The 21821-nt window shown below is 41.2% G+C and overlaps 2 protein-coding genes across 3 annotated transcripts; both read right to left on the bottom strand.

Moving 5' to 3' along the window:
• Positions 1–387: 387 nt before the first annotated feature.
• On the bottom strand, positions 388–3108 carry Taar8c (trace amine-associated receptor 8C). Of its 2 annotated transcripts, XM_063265664.1 has the most exons (2): positions 2856–3108; positions 388–1653 (listed from the first exon to the last, which is right to left on the bottom strand). In XM_063265664.1, the coding sequence occupies exons 1-2, from the start codon at positions 2888–2890 to the stop codon at positions 582–584; spliced, it is 1107 nt and encodes a 368-aa protein (XP_063121734.1). In that variant the 5' UTR covers positions 2891–3108; the 3' UTR covers positions 388–581. The 2 variants fall into 2 exon arrangements, with proteins under 2 accessions (XP_063121734.1, NP_783190.2); NM_175600.2 differs by lacking the exon at positions 2856–3108 and having other exon boundaries at positions 582–1616.
• Positions 3109–15467: 12359 nt separating this feature from the next.
• Positions 15468–16484, bottom strand: Taar9 (trace amine-associated receptor 9). Its single transcript, NM_175602.1, has one exon. It carries the CDS (start codon positions 16482–16484, stop codon positions 15468–15470), a length of 1017 nt encoding a protein of 338 aa, NP_783192.1.
• Between the last annotated feature and the right edge of the window lie 5337 nt (positions 16485–21821).

Here is a 21821-nt window from a genome sequence, read left to right as displayed (position 1 = left end):
TGCATTGTTATGCAACAGGGAATTCTGTGTGTGTAAGTTTATGGTATTTTGTTCTGACAACTATAGAAACCTAATGTCTCACTGCAGATAGCATAGGAATGAAGATCATTACCTTAGAGATTTTCCGCCCAAGAATTAGATCTAAAATCCAATGCCCTGTGGCTGGAGAGATGGCTCATGGTTAAGAACAGTGACTGCCCTTCCAGAAGTCCTGAGTTCAATTCTCACCACAGGACCATCTCTAATGGGATCTGATGCTCTCTTCTAGTGTGTCTGAAAAAAGTGACAATGTACTCACATACATATAATTAATGGATCTTTTTAAAAAATTGAATGTACTGGATTGGTAGTGAATGCTAAAATACAATGAAGACATAGAAAGCCATGCATTGGTTTGTCTTGTAGTACAATAAACATCTCAATGACACTTTAATGGTTTAACTATGGCATGACTTTCCTCCTGCGTAATTTTTTTTAAAAAAAAAATGCTATACTTTTGTAGTTTCAGATGGGCGATTCCTTACAATTAATTCTGTCACCATTTCATAGTTTCGTTTATTTTCTGAATTTTGTATTAGTGCTTATTCTGAAAACAAACTTGTAGTTGATGAATGACCCTTCAAAATTTTCCCACTTAAAATGAGCTTCATGGCTTTCCTAAACCAAGGGTAAAAGAAAGCATAAATCAAAGGGTTCATGGCTGAGTTATAGTAGGCGCTCCAGCAACAAAATTCATAGACATAGGCAGGGGTGATGAAGCCCATAAAAGCATCAATCAAGGTGTCAATTGTGTATGGGAGCCATGAGACAATAAATGCCAGGACAGTGACCCCCAAGGTTTTGGCAGCCTTCCTCTCTCTCTTGGCCACCCTGGCTTTGTGACTCTCTAAGGACGATTCTCCTTTGCTTCCACTTACAGAAGTTTCAATTTTCACAGCTTGCTGTTTGGCTACTAAAAATATTTTGCTGTAGAGGATGATCATAACAAGGGTAGGTATGAAGAATAAGAGAAAACTTATCAAAACCCAGTCTTGATTGACCACAACTTGGCAGCCCCCTACACAGTTGAGAGCACTTACTAAGTTTTCAATCCCCATAGCACTGATGCCTGTGTAGAACACTGCACTGCTGTACACAAGGGGCAGAATCCAGGAGATGCTGATGCAAATTCCAGACACAGACACTGTGAACTTGGTGGGATAGACCAGAGGGTCCGTGACAGCGATGTACCTGTCCACAGAGATGAAACAGAGGTGGAGAGCAGAAGAGTAACAAAAAGCCACATCACAGCAGCTGTGAAGGCTACAAAATGTGTCTCCAAAGTACCAGCAGCTCTCGATGGACCTGACCATGCTGAAGGGCATCACAGAGATGCCCACCAAGAAGTCAGCGCTGGCCAGGGAGGCGATGAGGAAATTGGCAGGAGAGTGCAGCTGCTTGAAATGGAGGACTGAAATCACCACCAGGAGGTTCCCACACACTGCCAGCACAGTCCCAAAGCCAAAGACCATGTACAGGAGGACCCGGAGCCCTGGTGAATAGGGGGTTTTAATGCAGGAAGCATTCACATTCTCATAGCAGAGCTGCAGGGTTGCTTGGGAAAAGTTGCTTGTCATGATTCTGCCTTTTGATGCTTGAGGGATTTCTGTCCTGCTAGAAGACAACAGCAATTATGAGATACAAAAATTAAAGAAATGCACTCCATACTGATGAATTAATTTTAAATGTTGCCTAAAAGTATAAGTTTTTCCATTTTAATAATAAAAAATGAAGAAATATAAAAACTCAGAAAATAAATTTTCCCATCTATAATTACATAATTATTCCAATAAGTATGTTAAATTTTACTGTTAATGCCAGGCAAATTTAATTCTGATTTTTAACTGTACAATTACCTGATTAATGGAGAATAAATTCCATTCTTGCAAAAGATGATGGCTTATAATATAAAGGCATATTCCAAAGGCCACCTTTAATACAATTTCAAGTCCTGTGTTGTTTGGAGAAGACAGCCAATCCTCTCCATCCACTGTAAACTCTGCATGAGGAATCCCTAAAGTGCAAGGTGTGAATCTTCAAAACACACTCACTGTTGGTAATTATAATTAACAAGTTCTACAATTTATGTTTCTCTGAACATTGCTAATTTGGGCAAATATTGCTGATAGCCACAACCAAGAATTTTTTGACTGCTCTGAAAAGTTTAGTATTTGGCAATTATATTACCCATTTAATACTACTAGCCTGATACGTAGATATTTCTTATTGATGGATGAAGTCATTATTATCAGTTCAGATGTTTTAAAGAAACTATTTTCTTTTTAGAGTAGGAAGATTGAAAACTTTTAAAGAAAGATGTGATGTGCTAGGCAAAGATACGAAAGATGTTGCATAATTCATTTAGAGCAACACAGGAATTGTCAGGGATGAAATCAATGGGTGATTCAATGGCTCAGTCATGGAAGTCTTATAGGTCGTGCTTTCTCACACCCCCTATACCACATTCACCTCGAATGCGACACGCATGGTGTGACTGCCTGATCAATAACATTTCCAAAGCACATGACAAGACTTAATGCTCAAACAGAAGCAATAAAATACTGCCACAAATAGGAGACATCATCCAGGCAACGTACAGGTCCTGTGGCTCCTGTCCATTGAGGACACAAGGGAAAGGTTGAGCACATGGTACCTCACACTCTGAACACTTTAGTGATGTCAGTGTTTCCTCCAAGTCAATAGACAGTTTCTGAGAAGATTCTAGGTGTTTTACACTATTTAAACATGTTGCAATAAAGGGAAGGACTTCATCCTTTACCTGCACACATCAAAGAGAAGCACAGAGGCTGGTAGACCTCCTCATGGACCCAACTTGACATACCCCACACATAGGAGTGTCATTCTGCCCAGCTTTGTCGAGAGGTGAGAACAGGAGAATGCCTTGGGGTTAGATGGGATGGTGGTAAGAAGTCAGGACAGTGGTGACTTGTGGTGCCGAAGGTATCCCTTGTAGAGACCTTGTGCTGATGATTTGCACTGGGATGAACAGGGGAGAGTTGGCAGTTCTGAAGCAAAGCCATGCAGTTTGGAGTGATGGTCTAATCCACTGTATTGCAAGACAGCTCTTTGTATACTTCTGAACTAAAATAGTGAATAGAACCTTTGGACTTTGACATCAAATGATCCCATGGTCTCTGACACTGTCCATTGTGACCTAAGTCTTCCTGGGTCATTCAGTGGAAGTGAGCCATCTGAGGTCAGGCACAAGGAAGCTGGTGGACCCACAGGAGCCTCATGAGTCCAGAGCTCATGCTAGTGCCCTCTACTGCCCAGTGACCTCTGCCCTTACATTTCAGATAACTTGATTAAAAGCTTCAGGGCATGTCCAATACAGAGGTTAATGCTAGCAGCAAACCACTGACCTGAGCTCAACAGTTCTCTGCACCCAAATCCCGTGGAAGGGAAAGCTAAACATGCAGAGTGGCAGACTCACCTGGGAAGCCAGAAGAGACTACACTCTGCCCACCTTTCTGACTCCAGAGGAAAAAACCTAATGCCATCTGGGACCCCGGTGCATGCGGCCCCAGGAAATGGCAGCGCAGGACCTCCTAGTTGCCACCTTCATGCAGAGCTCAAAAGCAGCCCCCCACAAGGAACTTGAGCCATGTGACCACAGGTAAGACCAACTTTTCTGCTCCAAGCGACCTGCCTGGTGGTCTCAGGACACAAGCTCTCCAAAACAGCTGAAGACCAGTAGACATGAAAGACTACATGCCCGAAAGCAGAACACTCTGTTCCCATAACTGGCTGAAAGAAAACAGGAAAATAGGTCTACAGCATTCCTGACACACAGGCCTATAGGACGGTCTAGCCACTGTCAGAAATAGCAGAACAAGGTAACGCCAGAGACAATCTGATGGTGAGAGGCAAACACAGGAACCGAAGCAACAGAAACCAAGACTACATGGCATCATCGGAGCCCAATTCTCCCACCATAGCAAACACTGAATATCCAAACACACCAGAAAAGCAAGAGCTAGATTTAAAATCACATTTGATCATGATGCTGGAGGACTTCAAGAAAGACATGAAGAACTCCCTTAGAGAAATGCAGGAAAACATAAATAAACAAGTAGAAGGCTTTAGAGAGGAATCACAAAAATCCCTGAAAGAATTCCAGGAAAACACAATCAAACAGTTGAAGGAATTGAAAATGGAAATAGAAGCAATCAAGAAAGAACACAGGGAAACAACCCTGGATATAGAAAACCAAAGGAAGAGACAAGGAGCCGTAGATACAGGCATCACAAACAGAATACAAAAGATGGAAAAGAGAATCTCAGGAGCAGAAGATTCCATAGAAATCATGGACACAACTGTCAAAGATAATGTAAAACAGAAAAAGCTACTGGTCCAAAACATTAAAGAAATCCAGGACTCAATGAGAAGATCAAACCTAAGGATAATAGGTATAGAAGAGAGTGAAGACTCCCAGCTCAAAGGACCAGTAAATATCTTCAACAAAATCATAGAAGAAAACTTCCCTAACCTAAGAGATGCCCACAAGCATAAAAGAAGCCTACAGAACTCCAAATAGATTGGACCAGAAAAGAAACTCCTCCCATCACATAATAGTCAAAACACCAAATGCACAAAATAAAGAAAGAATATTAAAAACAGAGAAAAAGGTCAAAGAACATATAAAGACAGACCTATCAGAATCACACCGGACTTTTCGCCAGAGACTATGAAAGCCAGAAGATCCTGGACAGATGTCATACAGACCCTAAGAGAACACAAATGCCAGCCCAGGTTACTGTATCCTGCAAAACTCTCAATTAACATAGATGGAGAAACCAAGATATTCCATGACAAAACCAAATTTACACAATATCTTTCTACAAACCCAGTGCTACAAAGGATAATAAATGGTAAAGCCCAACATAAGGAGGCAAGCTACACCCTAGAAGAAGCAAGAAACTAATCGTCTTGGCAACAAAACAAAGAGAAGAAAAGCACACAAACATAACCTCACATCCAAATATGAATATAACAGGAAGCAATAATCACTATTCCTTAATATCTCTCAACATCAATGGCCTCAACTCCCCAATAAAAAGACATAGATTAACAAACTGGATACGCAACGAAGACCCTGCATTCTGCTGCCTACAGGAAACACACCTCAGAGACAAAGACAGACACTACCTCAGAGTAAAAGGCTGGAAAACAACTTTCCAAGCAAATGGTCAGAAGAAGCAAGCTGGAGTAGCCATTCTAATATCAAATAAAATCAATTTTCAACTAAAAGTCATCAAAAAAGATAAGGAAGGACACTTCATATTCATCAAAGGAAAAATCCACCAAGATGAACTCTCAATCCTAAATATCTATGCCCCAAATACAAGGGCACCTACATACGTAAAAGAAACCTTACTAAAGCTCAAAACACACATTGAACCTCACACAATAATAGTAGGAGATTTCAACACCCCACTCTCATCAATGGACAGATCATGGAAACAGAAATTAAACAGAAACTTAGACAGACTAAGAGAAGTCATGAACCAAATGGACTTAACAGATATTTATAGAACATTCTATCCTAAAGCAAAAGGATATACATTCTTCTCAGTTCCTCATGGTACTTTCTCCAAAATTGACCATATAATTGGTCAAAAAACAGGCCTCAACAGGTACAGAAAGATAGAAATAATCCCATGCGTGCTATCAGACCACCACGGCCTAAAGCTGGTCTTTGATAACAATAAGGAAATAACACCCACATATACGTGGAAGTTGAACAATGCTCTACTCAACGATAACCTGGTCAAGGAAGAAATAAAGAAAGAAATTAAAGACTTCTTAGAATTTAATGAAAATGAAGGTACAACATACCCAAACTTATAGGACACAATGAGAGCTGTGCTAAGAGGAAAACTCATACCTCTGAGTGCCTGCAGAAAGAAACAGGAGAGAACATATATCAGAAGCTTGACAGCACACCTAAAAGCTCTAGAACAAAAAGAAGGAAATACACCAAGGAGGAGTAGAAGGCAGGAAATAATCAAACTCAGAGCTGAAATCAACCAAGTAGAAACAAAAAGGACCATAGAAAGAATCAACAGAACCAAAAGTTGGTTCTTTGAGAAAATCAACAAGATAGATAAACCCTTAGCCAGACTAACCCTAGGACACAGAGAATGTGTCCAAATTAACAAAATCAGAAATGAAAAGGGAGACATAACTACAGAATCAGAGGAAATTAAAAAAAATCAGATCCTACTACAAAAGCCTATATTCAACAAAACTTGAAAATCTGTGGGAAATGGACAATTTCCTAGACAGATACCAGGTACCAAAGTTAAATCAGGAACAGATAAACCATTTAAACAACCCCATAACTCCTAACGAAATAGAAGCAGTCAATAAAGATCTCCCAACCAAAAAGAGCCCAGGTCCAGATGGGTTCAGTGCAGAATTCTATCAGACCTTCATAGAAGACCTCATACCAATACTATCCAAACTATTCCACAAAATTGAAACAGATGGAGCACTACCGAATTCCTTCTATGAAGCCACAATTACTCTTATACCTAAACCACACAAAGACCCAACAAAGAAAGAGAACTTCAGACCAATTTCCTTTATGAATATCGACACAAAGATACTCAATAAAAAATTCTGGCAAACTGAATCCAAGAGCACATCAAATCAATCATCCACCATGATCAAGTAGCCTTCATCCCACGCATGCACGGATAGCTTAATATACAGAAAACCATCAATGTATTCCATTATATAAACAAACTGAAAGAACAAAACCACGTGATCATTTCATTAGATGCTGAGAAAGCATTTGACAAAATTCAACACACGTTCATGATAAAAGTCCTGGAAAGAATAGGAATTCAAGGCCCATACCTAAACATGGTAAAAGCCATATACAGCAAAGCAGTTGCTAACATTAAACTAAATGGAGAGAAACTTGAAGCAATCCCACTTAAATCAGGGACTAGACAAGGCTGCCCACTCTCTCCCTACTTATTCAATATAGTTCTTGAAGTTCTAGCCAGAGCAATCAGACAACAAAAGGAGATCAAGGGGATACAGATCGTAAAAGAAGTCAAAATATCACTATTTGCAGATATATGATAGTATATTTAAGTGATCCCAAAAGTCCCACCCGAGAACTACTAAACCTGATAAACAACTTCAGCAAAGTGGCTGGGTATAAAATTAACTCAAATAAATCAGTAGCCTTTCTCTACACAAAAGAGAAACACAATGGGGGGAGGATGGGGAGGGGAACACCAATAAAGAAGGGGAGGGGGAAGGGATTATTAAAAAAAACAAAAACAAAAACAAAAGAGAAACAAGCCGAGAAAGAAATTAGGGAAACGACACCCTTCATAATAGACCCAAATAATATAAAGTACCTCGGTGTAACTTTAACCAAGCAAGTAAAAGATCTGTACAATAAGAACTTCAAGACTCTGAAGAAAGAAATTGAAGAAGACCTCAGAAGATGGAAAGATCTCCCATGGTCATGGATTGGCAGGATTAATATAGTGAAAATGGCCATTTTACCAAAAGCAATCTACAGATTCAATGCAATCCCCATCAAAATACCAATCCAATTCTTCAAAGAGTTAGACAGAACAATTTGCAAATTCATCTGGAATAACAAAACACCCAGGATAGCTAAAACTGTCCTCAACAATAAAAGGACTTCAGGAGGAATCACTATCCCTGAACTCAAGCAGTATTACAGAGCAATAGTGATAAAAAAAAACTGCATGGTATTAGTACAGAGACAGACAGATAGACCAGTGGAATAGAATTGAAGACCCAGAAATGAACCCACACATCTGCGGTCAATTGATTTTTGACAAAGGAGCCAAAACCATCCAATGGAAAAAAGATAGCATTTTCAGCAAATGGTGCTGGTTCAACTGGAGGTCAGTATGTAGAAGAATGCAGATCGATCCATTCTTATCACCCTGTATAATGCTTCAGTCCATTTGGATCAAGGGCCTCTGCATCAAACCAGATACACTCAAACTAATAGAAGAAAAAGTGGGGAAGCATCTCGAATACATGGGCACTGGAGAAAATTTCCTGAACAAAACACCAATGGCTTATGCTCTAAGATCAAGAATCGACAAATTGGATCTCATAAAACTGCAAAGCTTCTGTAAGGCAAAGGACACTGTTGTTAGGACAAAACGGCAACCAACAGATTGGGAAAAGATCTTTACCAATCCTACAACTGATAGAGGGCTTACATCCAAAAACATATAAAGAACTCAAGAAGTTAGTCTGCAGGGAGACAAATAACCCTATTAAAAAATGGGGTTCAGAGCTAAACAAAGAATTCACAGCTGAGGAATGCCGAATGGCTGAGAAACACCTAAAGAAATGTTCAACATCTTTAGTCATAAGGGAAATGCAAATCAAAACAACCCTGAGATTTCACCTCACACAAGCGAAAATGGCTAAGATCAAAAACTCAGGTGACAGCAAATGCTGGCGAGGATGTGGAGAAAGAGGAACACTCCTCCATTGTTGGTGGGATTGCAGACTGGTACAAGCATTCTGGAAATCAGTCTGGAGGTTCCTCAGAAAATTGGACATTGAACTGCCTGAGGATCCAGCTATACCTCTCTTGGGCATATACCCAAAAGATGCCACAACATATAACAAAGACACGTGCTCCACTATGTTCATCGCAGCCTTATTTATAATAGCCAGAAGCTGGAAAGAACCCAGATGCCTTCCACAGAGGAATGGATACAGAAAATGTGGTACATCTACACAATGGAATATTACTCAGCTATCAAAAACAAAGCCTTTATGAAATTCATAGGCAAATGGATGGATCTGGAAAATATCATCCTGAATGAGGTAACCCAATCACAGAAAAACACACGTGGTATGCACTCATTGATAAGTGGCTATTAGCCCAAATGTTTGAATTACCCTAGATGCATAGAACACATGAAACTCAAGACGGATGATCAAAATGTGAATGCTTCACTCCTTCTTTAAAAGGGAACAAGAATACCCTTGGCAGGGAATAGAGAGGGAAAGATTAAAACAGAGACAGAAGGAACACCCATTCAGAGCCTGCCCCACATGTGGCCCATACATATACAGCCACCAACCTAGATAAGATGGATGAAGCAAAGAAGTGCAGGCAGACAGGAACTGGGTGCAGATCTCTCCTGAGAGACACAGCCAGAATACAGCAAATACAGAGGCAAATGCCAGCAGCAAACCACTGAACTGAGAACGAGACCCTCATTGAAGGAATCAGAGAAAGGACTGGAAGAGCTTGAAGGGGCTCGAGACCCCATATGTACAACAATGTCAAGCAACCAGAGCTTCCAGGGACTAAGCCACTACCCAAAGACTATACATGGACTGACCCTGGACTCTGACCTCATAGGTAGCAGTGAATATCCTAGTAAGAGCACCAGTGGAAGGGGAAGCCCTGGGTCCTGCCAAGGTTGGACCCCCAGTGCAGGAGAATGTGGGGGGTCAATAAGAGGGATGTATAGAGGGAATACCCGTATAGGGAGGGGGAGAGGGAATGGGGTCTTATGGACAGGAAACTGGAAAGGGGTTTCCCGGTAAAGAAATATATCTAATAAAAATTTTTTTTAAAAAAGCTCCAGGTGATTTGAAATCCTATTTTCCTCTCCTCGGGGTTACTCACCAATATGTACATTCATGCTCACATAACTACATGTGAAGACAAACAGACGCTCAGATACATACATTAAATTTGCTCTGAGAGTTGACTCAAAGGACCACTTTCTCCTTGTGCCCACTATTTCCTATCATGTTACCAACACCAGTGAATTATCTGGGCAGACATGGACCCATAAGGAAGTTCTAAATCTACTTCACAGTTTACCATAGCTTCTAAACTTCCGTGAAGAGAATAAAATATTAGAATCAAACAGGATAAGTTGTTTATCTAGATATGTGCATAGGGGATCTAAAATGTCCAAAGCATTCCTCTCATCAACACCATGATAAGATTCTTTTCATTGATTAAACAAGTGTTTATATTATGTCCCCTGTGAGTTGTTACCAGGGAGACGGTAAGAAGCAATGGCCTAAGTGGTTCTGACCTCAGGATAGCAAATGTTAATAAGCTAATTCTCCATTATAAAGCTGAAATCATGGCCAAGATGTAGTTTATCCTGTGTTTTTAATTCAAAGGCTTAAGAAAAATAATCTGATGAATTACTATTCTTATTCATTTCAAGAGTACAAATAAAAGAAATTCTCAATTTCTTGATACTAATGATGAAACTCAAAAAAAAAAAAAAAAAAAAAAAAAAAAAAGCTCCAGGTGGGTTTGTCATGACATAGTTACAGTTTAAAGTTCCTCAGCCTCCATTTACGTCAACAATGGGACTTTCCCCCACATAGCTAAACCTTCCCTTCCTAGAACTTCACTCAGTATTTTATTTACTGTATAAACTAATTCTCTGAACGCTTTCACATTTTCACTTTCAGTCACTGTGCTCTCAGAAGGGAACCCCTCTGGAAGTAGTTGGTTATTTAAAATTATTGTTCATGAATGAATTATTTCATATGAATGAATTTAACTCATTCAACAAATCATTATTGTCTGGAAGCTCGTGTTAGTTACTAAGGGGAAAGGACACAGCATAAACACACTTATAGTAGTCTGGAGTACAGGGGCTCTAAGAGAGAGGACAAAGGCTAGAGGAGGGGCATCAGGTCAGGGGCCCTCCAGTTGGTTTTGTTGTCTTTGTGAATTGACTTCATCATGAGTCTCTTCAGGGACTTGGACATTTATGGGTTTTTTCTTAGTGTGGTATACAACGTTAAGCTTAGTACTGTTTAGTGAAATGATGTAACATTACCCTCTCGCATTAGTACCATGTGCGTACGTGTGTATGTTTGGACAACGTAAAGCATCTAAATACTCTCCTATGTAATTCTTGAGTCGAAAGTCTCAGCCTTGTCCTTCTGGAAACATTGGAATAGGTTTCATTTTGTTCTAAGCTGTTCACAATGAGGGTCAAGTGTTAACTTTAAAAACATATATAACTGTAGTTACCCAAGCTTGAGAATTCAGTGGATAAAATCTCTCCAACTGTGTTTGTATTTTTAAAACAATATTAACATTAAGAAAAACAAAATCGAATTCTGCAAACCCACATAACATGAATGCCCTGCAAGCTGTTCATACACGCATCACTTTATTCTGTAATTACTTTGTCTTTATTCCTTACATCTGGATTCCTGATCTTCCTGTGAAGATCTGGACCTGATACTGTAGGCAAGACTTGTTTGTGAACTCATTTTATTGGACGTGCATTAAAACCTCTTGAACGAAACATCTTAGCGACTTCTTGCACACCTTCGTCTGCAATGGTTCATCTGCTCTTTGTTTTTAGAGTCCTTAGATCTATTTTGCTTTCCAGTCAGTGCTTCATGGACAACACTCCATTTTACCCCCATTCTCCAGAGGAGAGCTCACCCATGCAAATGGCAAGTGACTCAACCCAAGTGAAGCCTGGGAAGGAAGTCGAGGATTTTGAAGATTTCACACACAGGCCTTCTGGTCTTGGGAGCTCTCCCTGGACCCTTGCCTTGTACACAGCCTCTTCAGGGGAATTATAGTAACTGGCATCAAATCAAACCTGGCATATAGACTACAGTCCTGTACTCTGTCTCTAAAATACTGGCCTTTATGTTCTCGGTTAATGTAAGGAGACACATTCTAATGCTAGGTTCTCCTCAGCTATTAATCCTTCGACATTTTGCCCAGCCAAATAAAGACGAAAAGTAATAAAAGATTTAAGAGCGACAGACCATGGACCATCATTACATGGGTGAAAATTTAAAACTTGGCACCTTGTTTGCATTAAAAGTATCTCTTGAGGTTTAAAAATGGCAAGACAATATCCAAAATATTCAAATAGCACAGATAAGAAAAAGGGTTGTAGCAATTTAGTATATTCTGTAAACATCCAGTATTATGATTTCCAAAGGGCAGAAATGTTTCTACCTTACAGTGAAAACTACTTCACTCTATGGCTTAAGTATTTTAACATTTTTTTTAACAGTACAGCAAATGACAGCCGGAGATGTGTCTCAGCAGTAAAGGCATTTGCTGTTCTTTCAGAGGACCTGAGTTCGAGTTCTAATGCAAACATGAGGCAGTTCACAATCTCCTGTAACCCTTGCTCCAGAAGATCTAATGACCTTTTGACCTCCACAGGAACCTACATATATGGCATGCATCCAGACAGACAGACACACACACACACACACACACACACACACACACACACACACACACACCTATATGAGAAATAAGATTCTTTAGGGCTGACCTTCAAATGAGTGAAAGTGAAACTGAGTCAAATGCAGTAGGGAGAAATAAAATCAAACATGGCATCTGGACATGGGGAAAGTAAAGAGGCCACGACACCTAGCCAGGAGATCATGCAGGGTGGCTTCTGTTACAAATGTGAACTTCTACTGCAGTAATGTTCCGTCTCATGGATAGTTCTTAGAGGCCAGGTGTGAATGGTGGCTGTTATCATTCATTCATTCATCCTTAGTCATGCTAGGGATGAGAATTGTGGCCTCACACACACTAGGCAAACTCTATCACTTTTCTATACTCCCGATCCACTATTATTTTGTCTATATTTTGTTACTGATAAACTATTGGTAGCCTTACCACTAAATTATTGTAAAAGTTGCCATATTGAAGAGTACTGATGGGGATTGTCTGATTGCTGTTATCTTTCATGATACGTCTGAGCACATCTTTTAAACACTATTTTAAAAATACACAGTTTTATATAATTTAGTTGTCGATTTAAATATCAACCCGAGAAAACACACGTGAACGATATCTATTGAGATTTAAGAGACACTTTAAAACAAATTTATATTTGATCCATAAAATCAAGCATGCAATTTAACAGTAATCTCTACATGAGAGGCACAGTATTTCCATAGCTATGCCAGGGTGTAAGTGGATTCGTTTTTCTTTGTAGTAGCATGGAACCTTTCACTGGACCAAGCAAGTGAGTCAGGAGCTGCAGATGACTCGGTTGAAGGACCAAGTTCAGCCCCGTGTCTGAGCTAATAGGACCGTCAGAGAGCAGAGCTCACTTCCGTCCTCCGTGGATCTGCTTCTGCAGGGTCTGGATGTGGGGCTGGCGGAGGTTTAGGGACGATTGTGGTTCGTCATGCGGAAACAGACATAGAATTTTTTTTTTTGAATCACAAAATATCCTTTGGAAGGACATAAAGAGTAGAGAAACAAGCAAAACCACTGATTAGGAGAATATTGTACACTAAAGGCTAGGGAAAACTCGAATCTGGTTAGGATTTATTACCTTTGAAGTCTTCTGTTCAGATTCCGCCTCTCCACCCATCATGCTGGTGGATCCTGGGGCGGGAAGCATGCTAGGACACCAGGGGAGCGAAAGAGACCCCTGAGGTGTGTGCACCACTCTTCAGAGGTAGCATCATCAAGGCAGACCTTTCAATGGGCGGTGGGGGGGGACTGGGGAAACAAAGGCTATTTAAATTAATAGGGGCTGATGGGATAAGTGTACATCATTGGCCAGCGCAGGGTGCTGGGAATGTCTGGCTTGCTTAAGGAGGAATTCCTGGTGCTGTCGGACAATACCTTAAAAGAGGAAAGAAAGTTTAGTCTGTCTACTGGGCTACGGGACTTCCTGGGCAGTGGGGAGGGGGCGCAAAAGTGGAGATGCTACTCCTGCAAGATCTTAGGACCCCCTCCCGCAGCCTTCACAGTAGTTTGTTTCTCTAAGAAAGTGCTCTAGAGACGGGAAAATAAACACGCCTAAAATGAACAGGATAGCATGTGCTTTTCAACAGCTTACGGTTCTTTTCTCTATTACTACAAGTGTTAGCACAAAGTTTACATTTGCAGCTGAAGGAGAGAACACGTTGGTGTAAAGACATAGCTGACGCACAGGCTAGCGGACTCAGCTTTCAATTGTTTCTTTAGGGGTGAGACCACAGCACCGGAGCTTAACAGAGCCTTGGCCTGTGGGTGTTTTCTGAACCACAACCAGGTGCTCTGCTGGGAAGCGTCAGGACCCCCTTCTCCTCTTTCACCCTCTTCCTGCTAAACACTCTCAGCTCCACTTAAAGTGGATCAGCAGCAAACACTGTGTGGCTTAACGTTTCTGCGAAGTGTTTCCAGACTGGCTCAGGTACAAAGACTGCAGCGGGAATTCTGTGGACCGCTTACGGGACTGTGTTCATGGAGCCGTCAGCTTGTTACAGGATCCTGTGTGAGCTCGACTTCCTACACAAAGACACAAGGTCATCATTTCAGAAAGTGAGGGGGGGCTGGGGATTTAGCTCAGTGGTAGAGCGCTTACCTAGGAAGCGCAAGGCCCTGGGTTCGGTCCCCAGCTCCGGAAAAAAAAGAACCAAAAAAAAAAAAAAAAAAGTGAGGGGAAGGACGTCCTTCTGATTGGGTGTTTTCACATCACACTGTATCTTGAAACGCACAGCACATATTTTAATCACAATGAATTACAACTCATGCTGATTGAAAAATGTATCCCGGCCTAATGTAGTATACGTTCAGGCTGATAGCTTTGAGTTCAAGGCCAGTCTGATCTAAATAGCAAGTGTCAGGGCTGCCCACGCTCCATAATGAGACAACGCTGTCACACACACACACACACACACACACACACACACACACACACACACACAAAGAAACCACCCCCAATCAAATAGACAGATCACTTTATTCATATGCAAATCCTTCAGTAATCAAATATGTTCTCCAAAAGCCATGCTGTGTATGAGCACAAGTTTTTCTTGTGAACTTATTTATGTCTGAGAAACAGGGAGAGAGCACTTCCCAGGTTCCCGAGACATGCACCTTTGTGTGTTTCTAGACGCTTTTCAGTCACTCGGCAGTTCTAAGGGCTAGTGCACTGGAAAGTTCTCTAAGATTAAAAATCAATGTGTAAATAATTTGTAATTATGTTTACTTCTTATGCAAGATACGCTTTAAAGAAGGCATCGTTTCCCTGCAAACCTAATTCCATGTTTGTAAGAGCTTCATTTTCTCTAAGTTATTGTCAATATCTGAACACTCATCCTGAGAGGAAACTGACCATGGGCAGAAACTACCAGCCTTCACATTACTCGAAGAAACGAGTAGAAACTCCAGGTCAAAGCACAAACATTGAGGAACACACTACTTCAGAAAGAATTAACAGATGGACCTCCTGTCACTCTGCCCTAAAATGCAAGGACACACTAAGAAGAACATGCTTCAGAGCTGCCTTTGAATATCAGATCCCCTGCTGGGTGAACGACTATGGGATCTCCCTAGATCAGAGGTTTACTTTTACCTCTGACCTTAAACCCTAGCCGGATGTCAACTCTCCGCCGTGATTGTCTTAACCTGCACCTGCTTCTTCAGAGAACAGATTAGTTCTTGATGAGTCAGCCCTGAAGACTTTGCCACTCACAATAAGTTTTATTGCCTTGCGAAACCAAGGATAAAAGAAGGCATATATCAAAGGGTTCATAGCTGAATTATAGTAAACACACCACACTAATATCTCATAGACGTAGGCAGGAGTTATGAAGTTCATGTAGGCATCAATCACGGCATCGATAATGTATGGCAGCCAGGACACGAGAAATGCAGCCATGGCGATCCCCAAGGTTTTGGCCGCCTTCCTCTCTCGTCTGGCTACTCTTTCCTTGTAGCTCTCAGAGGAGGCCTGGGGTTGGTTGGCCGAACCCTCTATCTTCCTAGCCTGTTGCTTCGCCACCAAAAATATCCGACCATAGAGAAACACCATGACGACAGTGGGCAGAAAGAACAAAAGGAAACAAAGTAAAACCCAATTCTGATTCAGTGGAGCCTGGCAGCCTCCCACACAGGTCAGAGCAACCACTAGTTCCTCAATCCCTTCCTCGTTGGCTCCTGTGTAAAAGATGGAAAAGCTGTAGGTGACAGAAAAGAACCACGAGAGAGCGATGCACACGCCAGAAACCGAAATGGTGAACTTGGTCGGATAGGTCAGTGGGTCGGTGACTGCAACGTACCTGTCAATGGAGATGCAGCATAAGTGAAACAGAGACGCAAAGCAGAAGGAGGTGTCGAAACACGTGTGGAACTTACAGTAAGTGTCCCCAAAGTACCAGCAGCCCTCCACAGACCGCACCGTGCTAAAGGGCATCACAGTCACCCCCACCAAGAAGTCAGCACAGGCCAGCGAGGCCACCAGAAAGTTTGTAGGCGTGTGCAACTGTTTAAAGTGGAGGATAGCGGTGATGACCAGTAAGTTCCCAAACACTGCCAGCAGGGCTCCCAAACCAAGGACCGCATAGAGGATGGCTCGAGGCCAGGGCGAGTAGGAGCTTTTAATGCAAGATCCATTCACGTTCTCGTAGCAGAGCTCCATGGAGTCTTCCGGGGAGAAGTGACTTTCCACGGCCTTCAGTCTTGATAATTTTAAACTTCCCAGGTTTCCATTCTAGCGATCTAAAACAATATGGGGTTGGCAACTGAAAAACTTCCTGGGGAAACAAAAACCAAAACCAAAACTCTAGTTCAAGTAAAGATAACTTTTAAACTCCCATTTTCTACCTGCTGTCTTATGCCCATTTTCCCTCTTTCCCAAAAGGACTCTAAAGTTAAGAAACAGAAACTTCTTGCAAAAGGCCATTTTAGAAGTCAAATATATCACTAAGTAAATCTACAGTAAATGGACACAGTCTAATGTTTGTTTTATATCATCTTACATCTTTGCACTATTATTCCTATATTATCATTATTATCATCATTGAGTTTAATTTATTAATCGTTAGGAAAGCTATTTTCTGTGGGTGTCATCTTACCTTTTGAAAACTCGCCACCTGAATGGAGAAATGGTTTGGCCACCAATGGCTGGATTTTATTTACTTCTCTGTTGTCTCCCCAGAGTGGCCATGGGCAGCAATCAACAACTTGACTTTCCTCTGTTTTTTCAAACTGGAAAAAGTAAATTACATATCCTCTAAATCGTAATTTCAAAATCCCCATAGTATAAAGCGTGAAGGCTGAGATGAGCTTACTCGCCGCTGTCTTAAACACACTTGAGGAATGCACTTCACCTATGACTTATATCTCTATTTGGTCCTTTTGTTTTGATGATTTGATCAGCTGGAAGTGTCCTGGAAACCCACTACCAAATAGTTAGTAGGATAATTATCATGAAAGTATGTTTTAGGAAAATAGCCTGTGTGAGTTATCTAAAACCAGTAATAATTAAAAAAAAAAGTCATAACTCTCCTTGTACTTCTAGGAAGCTTAGTTTTAAACAGGCCTCAAAGGAGTGTAAGCATCTGCGGGGGGGGGGGGAGCAGATGTTTGCACATCTGCTGTGTCCTGTAAACATGCATGCTGCTGGCATCCAAGGCACCGATAGTTTCTGGGGATGTTTGAATTTGTTTTCAGAAGACTATGCTAAAGACTAGGGTGGTAAGGAAGCTTTCAAAAATATACCTGACAAGCAAGGGGTTAGTTTCTACTTTGGGAATAAGAGACTCCTTGTATTTGAATATTTTTCATCTCCATCCTAAAGAGTAGACTGCACACATTGTCATTTGTCCCGTGGCATGCAAGTGGTAGAAATTCAGGATTATATACAGATTGGTGCGTTTTTGTTTGTCGTTACCATTTTTTGGCAATGAGCTTATCTATCTATGAGTTTTTAAGCGATGCGGGTGTTATTACAAGCTTCACAAATTTGGTTGACTTTGATTTGTTTATATTGGGGCTCTACTTGGTTTGTTGGCCCAGAATGAACTTTCCCCTTTCAGGCAGTGTCCCGCTTGCGCTTGCGCTCCCCCTGGTGGTAATTCTACATGTTTACAGCTCAGCATGACCAAAGAGACCAACAAGTTGTACTGATCACATATTTTTTCTTCTAGTCTCTTTCTTTGAACAAAGTCAATTTGTGTCTTGGTTTACTCTCAGGGCAGCATTTTACTCTAGGTGATACCCTGTCCCAAATTTTAAACATCTGTGTAATGAATTCTGAGTCCTTGGTCTTTGGATAACTGTTCCCCTGCCCCCCCCACTTCCCTATATCCTAATAATGATGGTCTTGTGCAAGACAGCACGTTTGCCCTTTCCTAGTTCTCTACCCTTAAGCTCCAGAGCAGCAGCTTTCAGTCTCATCAACTTCCTAATCCTTGCCCTTACCATAGAAGCGAAGACTCCAGGGCAACCAGAAACACCTCCAAGTTCCATATTGTTCTTTAATGGTGATCTTTATTCAAAAGAGGGATTAGGATTTCCTAAGGAAATGTTGATCCAATCAATGGGATAAGGAGGAGAGAAAGGGACAATCAAAGCCACATTTGTGCCAAAAGCAAAGGAGGAGATCTTTGTTAACGTCAAAGCATTTTACAAAACATGTAATAAGGACGTTGCTGACGTGCGGATCAAATCTCAAATGCCAAAGTAATAATGGAGAATGAAAGATTATAAGTAGTCAGAAAGGGGACACAGTGAGGCCACAGTAATTAAGAATAGATTGGTATATAAGATATAGTGGAGGAGGAGGGAGAAGAGAAGGGAGAAGAGGGGGAAGAAGAGGAGGGAGAGGAGGAGGGAGAGGAGGAGGGAGAGGAGGGGGAGAGGAGGGGGAGAGGAGGGGGAGAGAGGAGGAGGGAGAGGGGGAGGGAGAAGAGAAGGAGGAGATAGTAATAGACAGCTAGTCTAGCAAAATAAAACTGTAGGGGCCTTGGTAATAGCTATGACACGTCTCTGTAAACACATTGTTGAAATAGTTTAGTCAACACGACAAATTTTTTTTTTACTAAATAGAAGTGATTTACTGGGAAGAGAACAGAATAGTCATACCACATCCCTAGGACAATATCTAATAAAACAACTGCCTTAACTTCTTTTATTTCTTTCCATAGTATGGAATTCTTGGGGAACAGTTGCAGCTGACATGCTCTATATGCTAACCTAAGAGATTAATTTTTGAGCCACCTAGAAAGTACATTTTAGCTGTCAAGACCAATGGAGGATATTTTTCATGCATCTTGCACAATGGCACATTGTACCCTCATACCTAACTTCTGTCTACCATAGAACACAGCAGTGAGTATGAACTGTGTGGCAGTGTGGTGACAAATTTTCAGAAAACACCTCCTCTTGCTTGCAGAGACTGGACATTTACCATGCCTTGTAGAGGAGTCAATAATATGTGTAACTTGAATTTTTTTCAACACATTTAATTTTTTGATGATAGTTCTTAAATGCTTCAATGCTTCTAGCCCACCACACACCACAAGTGGTGAAGCAAACACTACCTGGATACACCAGTAGTTCAGGTTCATAGAGTCAGGATAGCAAACACGAATCAGCAGCAGTAGCACGACCTAGCACAGCCAGCCAGGCTTCAGCCTCAGCACAAGTCAGCAGGAGGGAACAGGAGGGACACCAGGAGCAGTTCTCAGCTGTGTCTCTCTCAGTGAATGGAATATCAGCAAAGACTCGAGACCGAGAAGCATTTAGCTATGCAAGGAAGCCAAGCTCAGCCTCTGTCACTGTCTGAGGAGTCCTTTTATCCTCCCTCCAGGCTTCACATGTTCTCCATGCGTCTTTCCTAAGCAGATGGCTGTCTCAGCTACCATCACTCAGCCTAAGTCCACAGAAGCGGTGAGAAACCGCATTGCACCACCAGGTGGGTTTTAATACCTTTACTTCTATGGAGTCCTGGCAAATGAAGCAGTCACAATGTAAGGTGGGCTTCAATACATTCATGTTATCAGTGAAGAATTTTTCGTTACATGTCCTTGTTGTGTCCGTTCATATGCTTGCTGTAGCAGAACACCCTTTCACCTCTGCCTGCTTTCGAAACATTCCTTCATGAGTCTGCCTTAGCATTCCACCTCTATCTGCTTCACTTAAACCTTTCTTCACACTTCAACTTAGCAGTACACCATCCAAAAGAACCGACTTTCCAAAGAACCCTTAAGTTTCCCTCAAATATGCCTAAAAAATCCTATAAAACTATGTACTCAATCTGCCACCCTACTGTGGGCTCAGCATGATTATGTTTGATACATCTTTAAGGTAACAGAGTAACTAAGCGCATTATTAGTCAGGGTTCTCTAGAGTCACAGAACCTATGGATCGTCTCTATATATTAAGGGAATTTGATGTTATGACTTATAGTCTGTAGTCCAACTAACCCAATTTATGGCTGTGGCTTTGAGAGCTATTCTGGGTCAGTTGGTGTCAGTGAAATAACTTCTTTTAAAACTCTGTCAACAACCTCTGTAAAGCACTTCTTGTTCCTTTCCTAGTAGGTATGCTCTGTGCTGTTCAATAAACACAGAGAACAGCCCATCATTAGGCAAGGCACATAAACAGAATGGACCCTGGCACAGCAGACACAGGTAATAGGTGATGGGGACAGATCAGACACATAGAACGGACAGGCAACACAGACAAGTCACAGAGGACCAGGGAAAGAAGTGGAGAATTCACACTTGGCTTAACTCTTGGTCAAACTACCCCAAGAGGTCTCTGTTCTTGTTGCTTAGTGTGGCATCACCCACAACAGAAGGCTCAGAAGAAAGTGATTGCAGAGTGGAGGGGCTGAGAGAGAGCAGCCAGAGAGCCACACCACATAGCAGTGGTGATGCAGAGGGATGCCAAGAAGGACCGCTGGACAAGTTTCAAGTCCATGTTGTTTTCCCTCTATTTATAACCCTTTATATTTTCAAACTAAATAGAAATATCATTTCCTCCTTCTCTTATTTCCTCCCAATCCCTTTAATGCCTCCCTTTGCTCCCTCTCAATTCATGGCCTCTTTGTCTTTAACCATTCGTGTTGCCTATGCATAGAAACACATACATATGAAATGTGAGTCCATTTTGTATCCCTTGTGCATGTAACTTCAGTGTTGGCAACTTAGTATCGAATAACCTATCAGGGAGCTCATTCTAGGGACCACTTCTCAAGCCTGTGTTCTTGAACGTCTTTTTAACATGTACTTAACAATGTTAGTGTTTTCCTACAATATTCTTGAACAAATTTAGAGCGGAGAAAATACCGTTATTTTTGTTGACTTGATGCTCTTGAAGAAGAGATCCGAATCAAAAGTTTTATGAAGTACAAAATAAGAATTCCCATGACAAGAAAAACATGGCCAATAAGGCCATGAGCCTGAGTTTGACAGAAAGCCTGCAATTTAACTTAAATTACGTTTAAACATCCATACTAGCAAGCTGCTGAGCTAGGTGCATGCACCAAATGATAGAAAAACAAAACGGAACAAACAATATCACGACATTTTGACTCAGTTTCAGGAGTTAGACCTCGTCCTATGAGCTTTGATAACTTGGTCCAGCAAAAGTTTGCGGTTGCACTGGATTCCTTATTTTTATTTCGTTTTACTTATCATTTAATAGGTATCTATCGTTAAGGTATCATAATGAAATAGAGAGGAATACAGGCTCATACTCAAATCCTACCACGTAGCTTACATAATAACATAATTACTTAAAGCCCCAATTGCTAGGAATTCAGAAATCATTGAAGTTTTATAAGACATTTGTTCATTATTCTTCTGCCCCACTACTCATTCCCCCCCTTGGTTTCTAAAGCTTCAGCAATACGAAACTAAATGATTATAGGTCGCCTCACAGTTATCTGAAACTGCAGTTCTCAGTTCTCCCCTGTCTCGCCTTAATGTTAGATTGCCTCCAATGACTATGTGTAATGTCACTTATT

Source organism: Rattus norvegicus, chromosome 1 (assembly GCF_036323735.1).
Source record: "Rattus norvegicus strain BN/NHsdMcwi chromosome 1, GRCr8, whole genome shotgun sequence".
NCBI lineage: Eukaryota > Metazoa > Chordata > Mammalia > Rodentia > Muridae > Rattus > Rattus norvegicus.
Note: the sequence above shows the minus strand (reverse complement) of the source record. Positions and strands in the feature narration are given on the sequence as shown.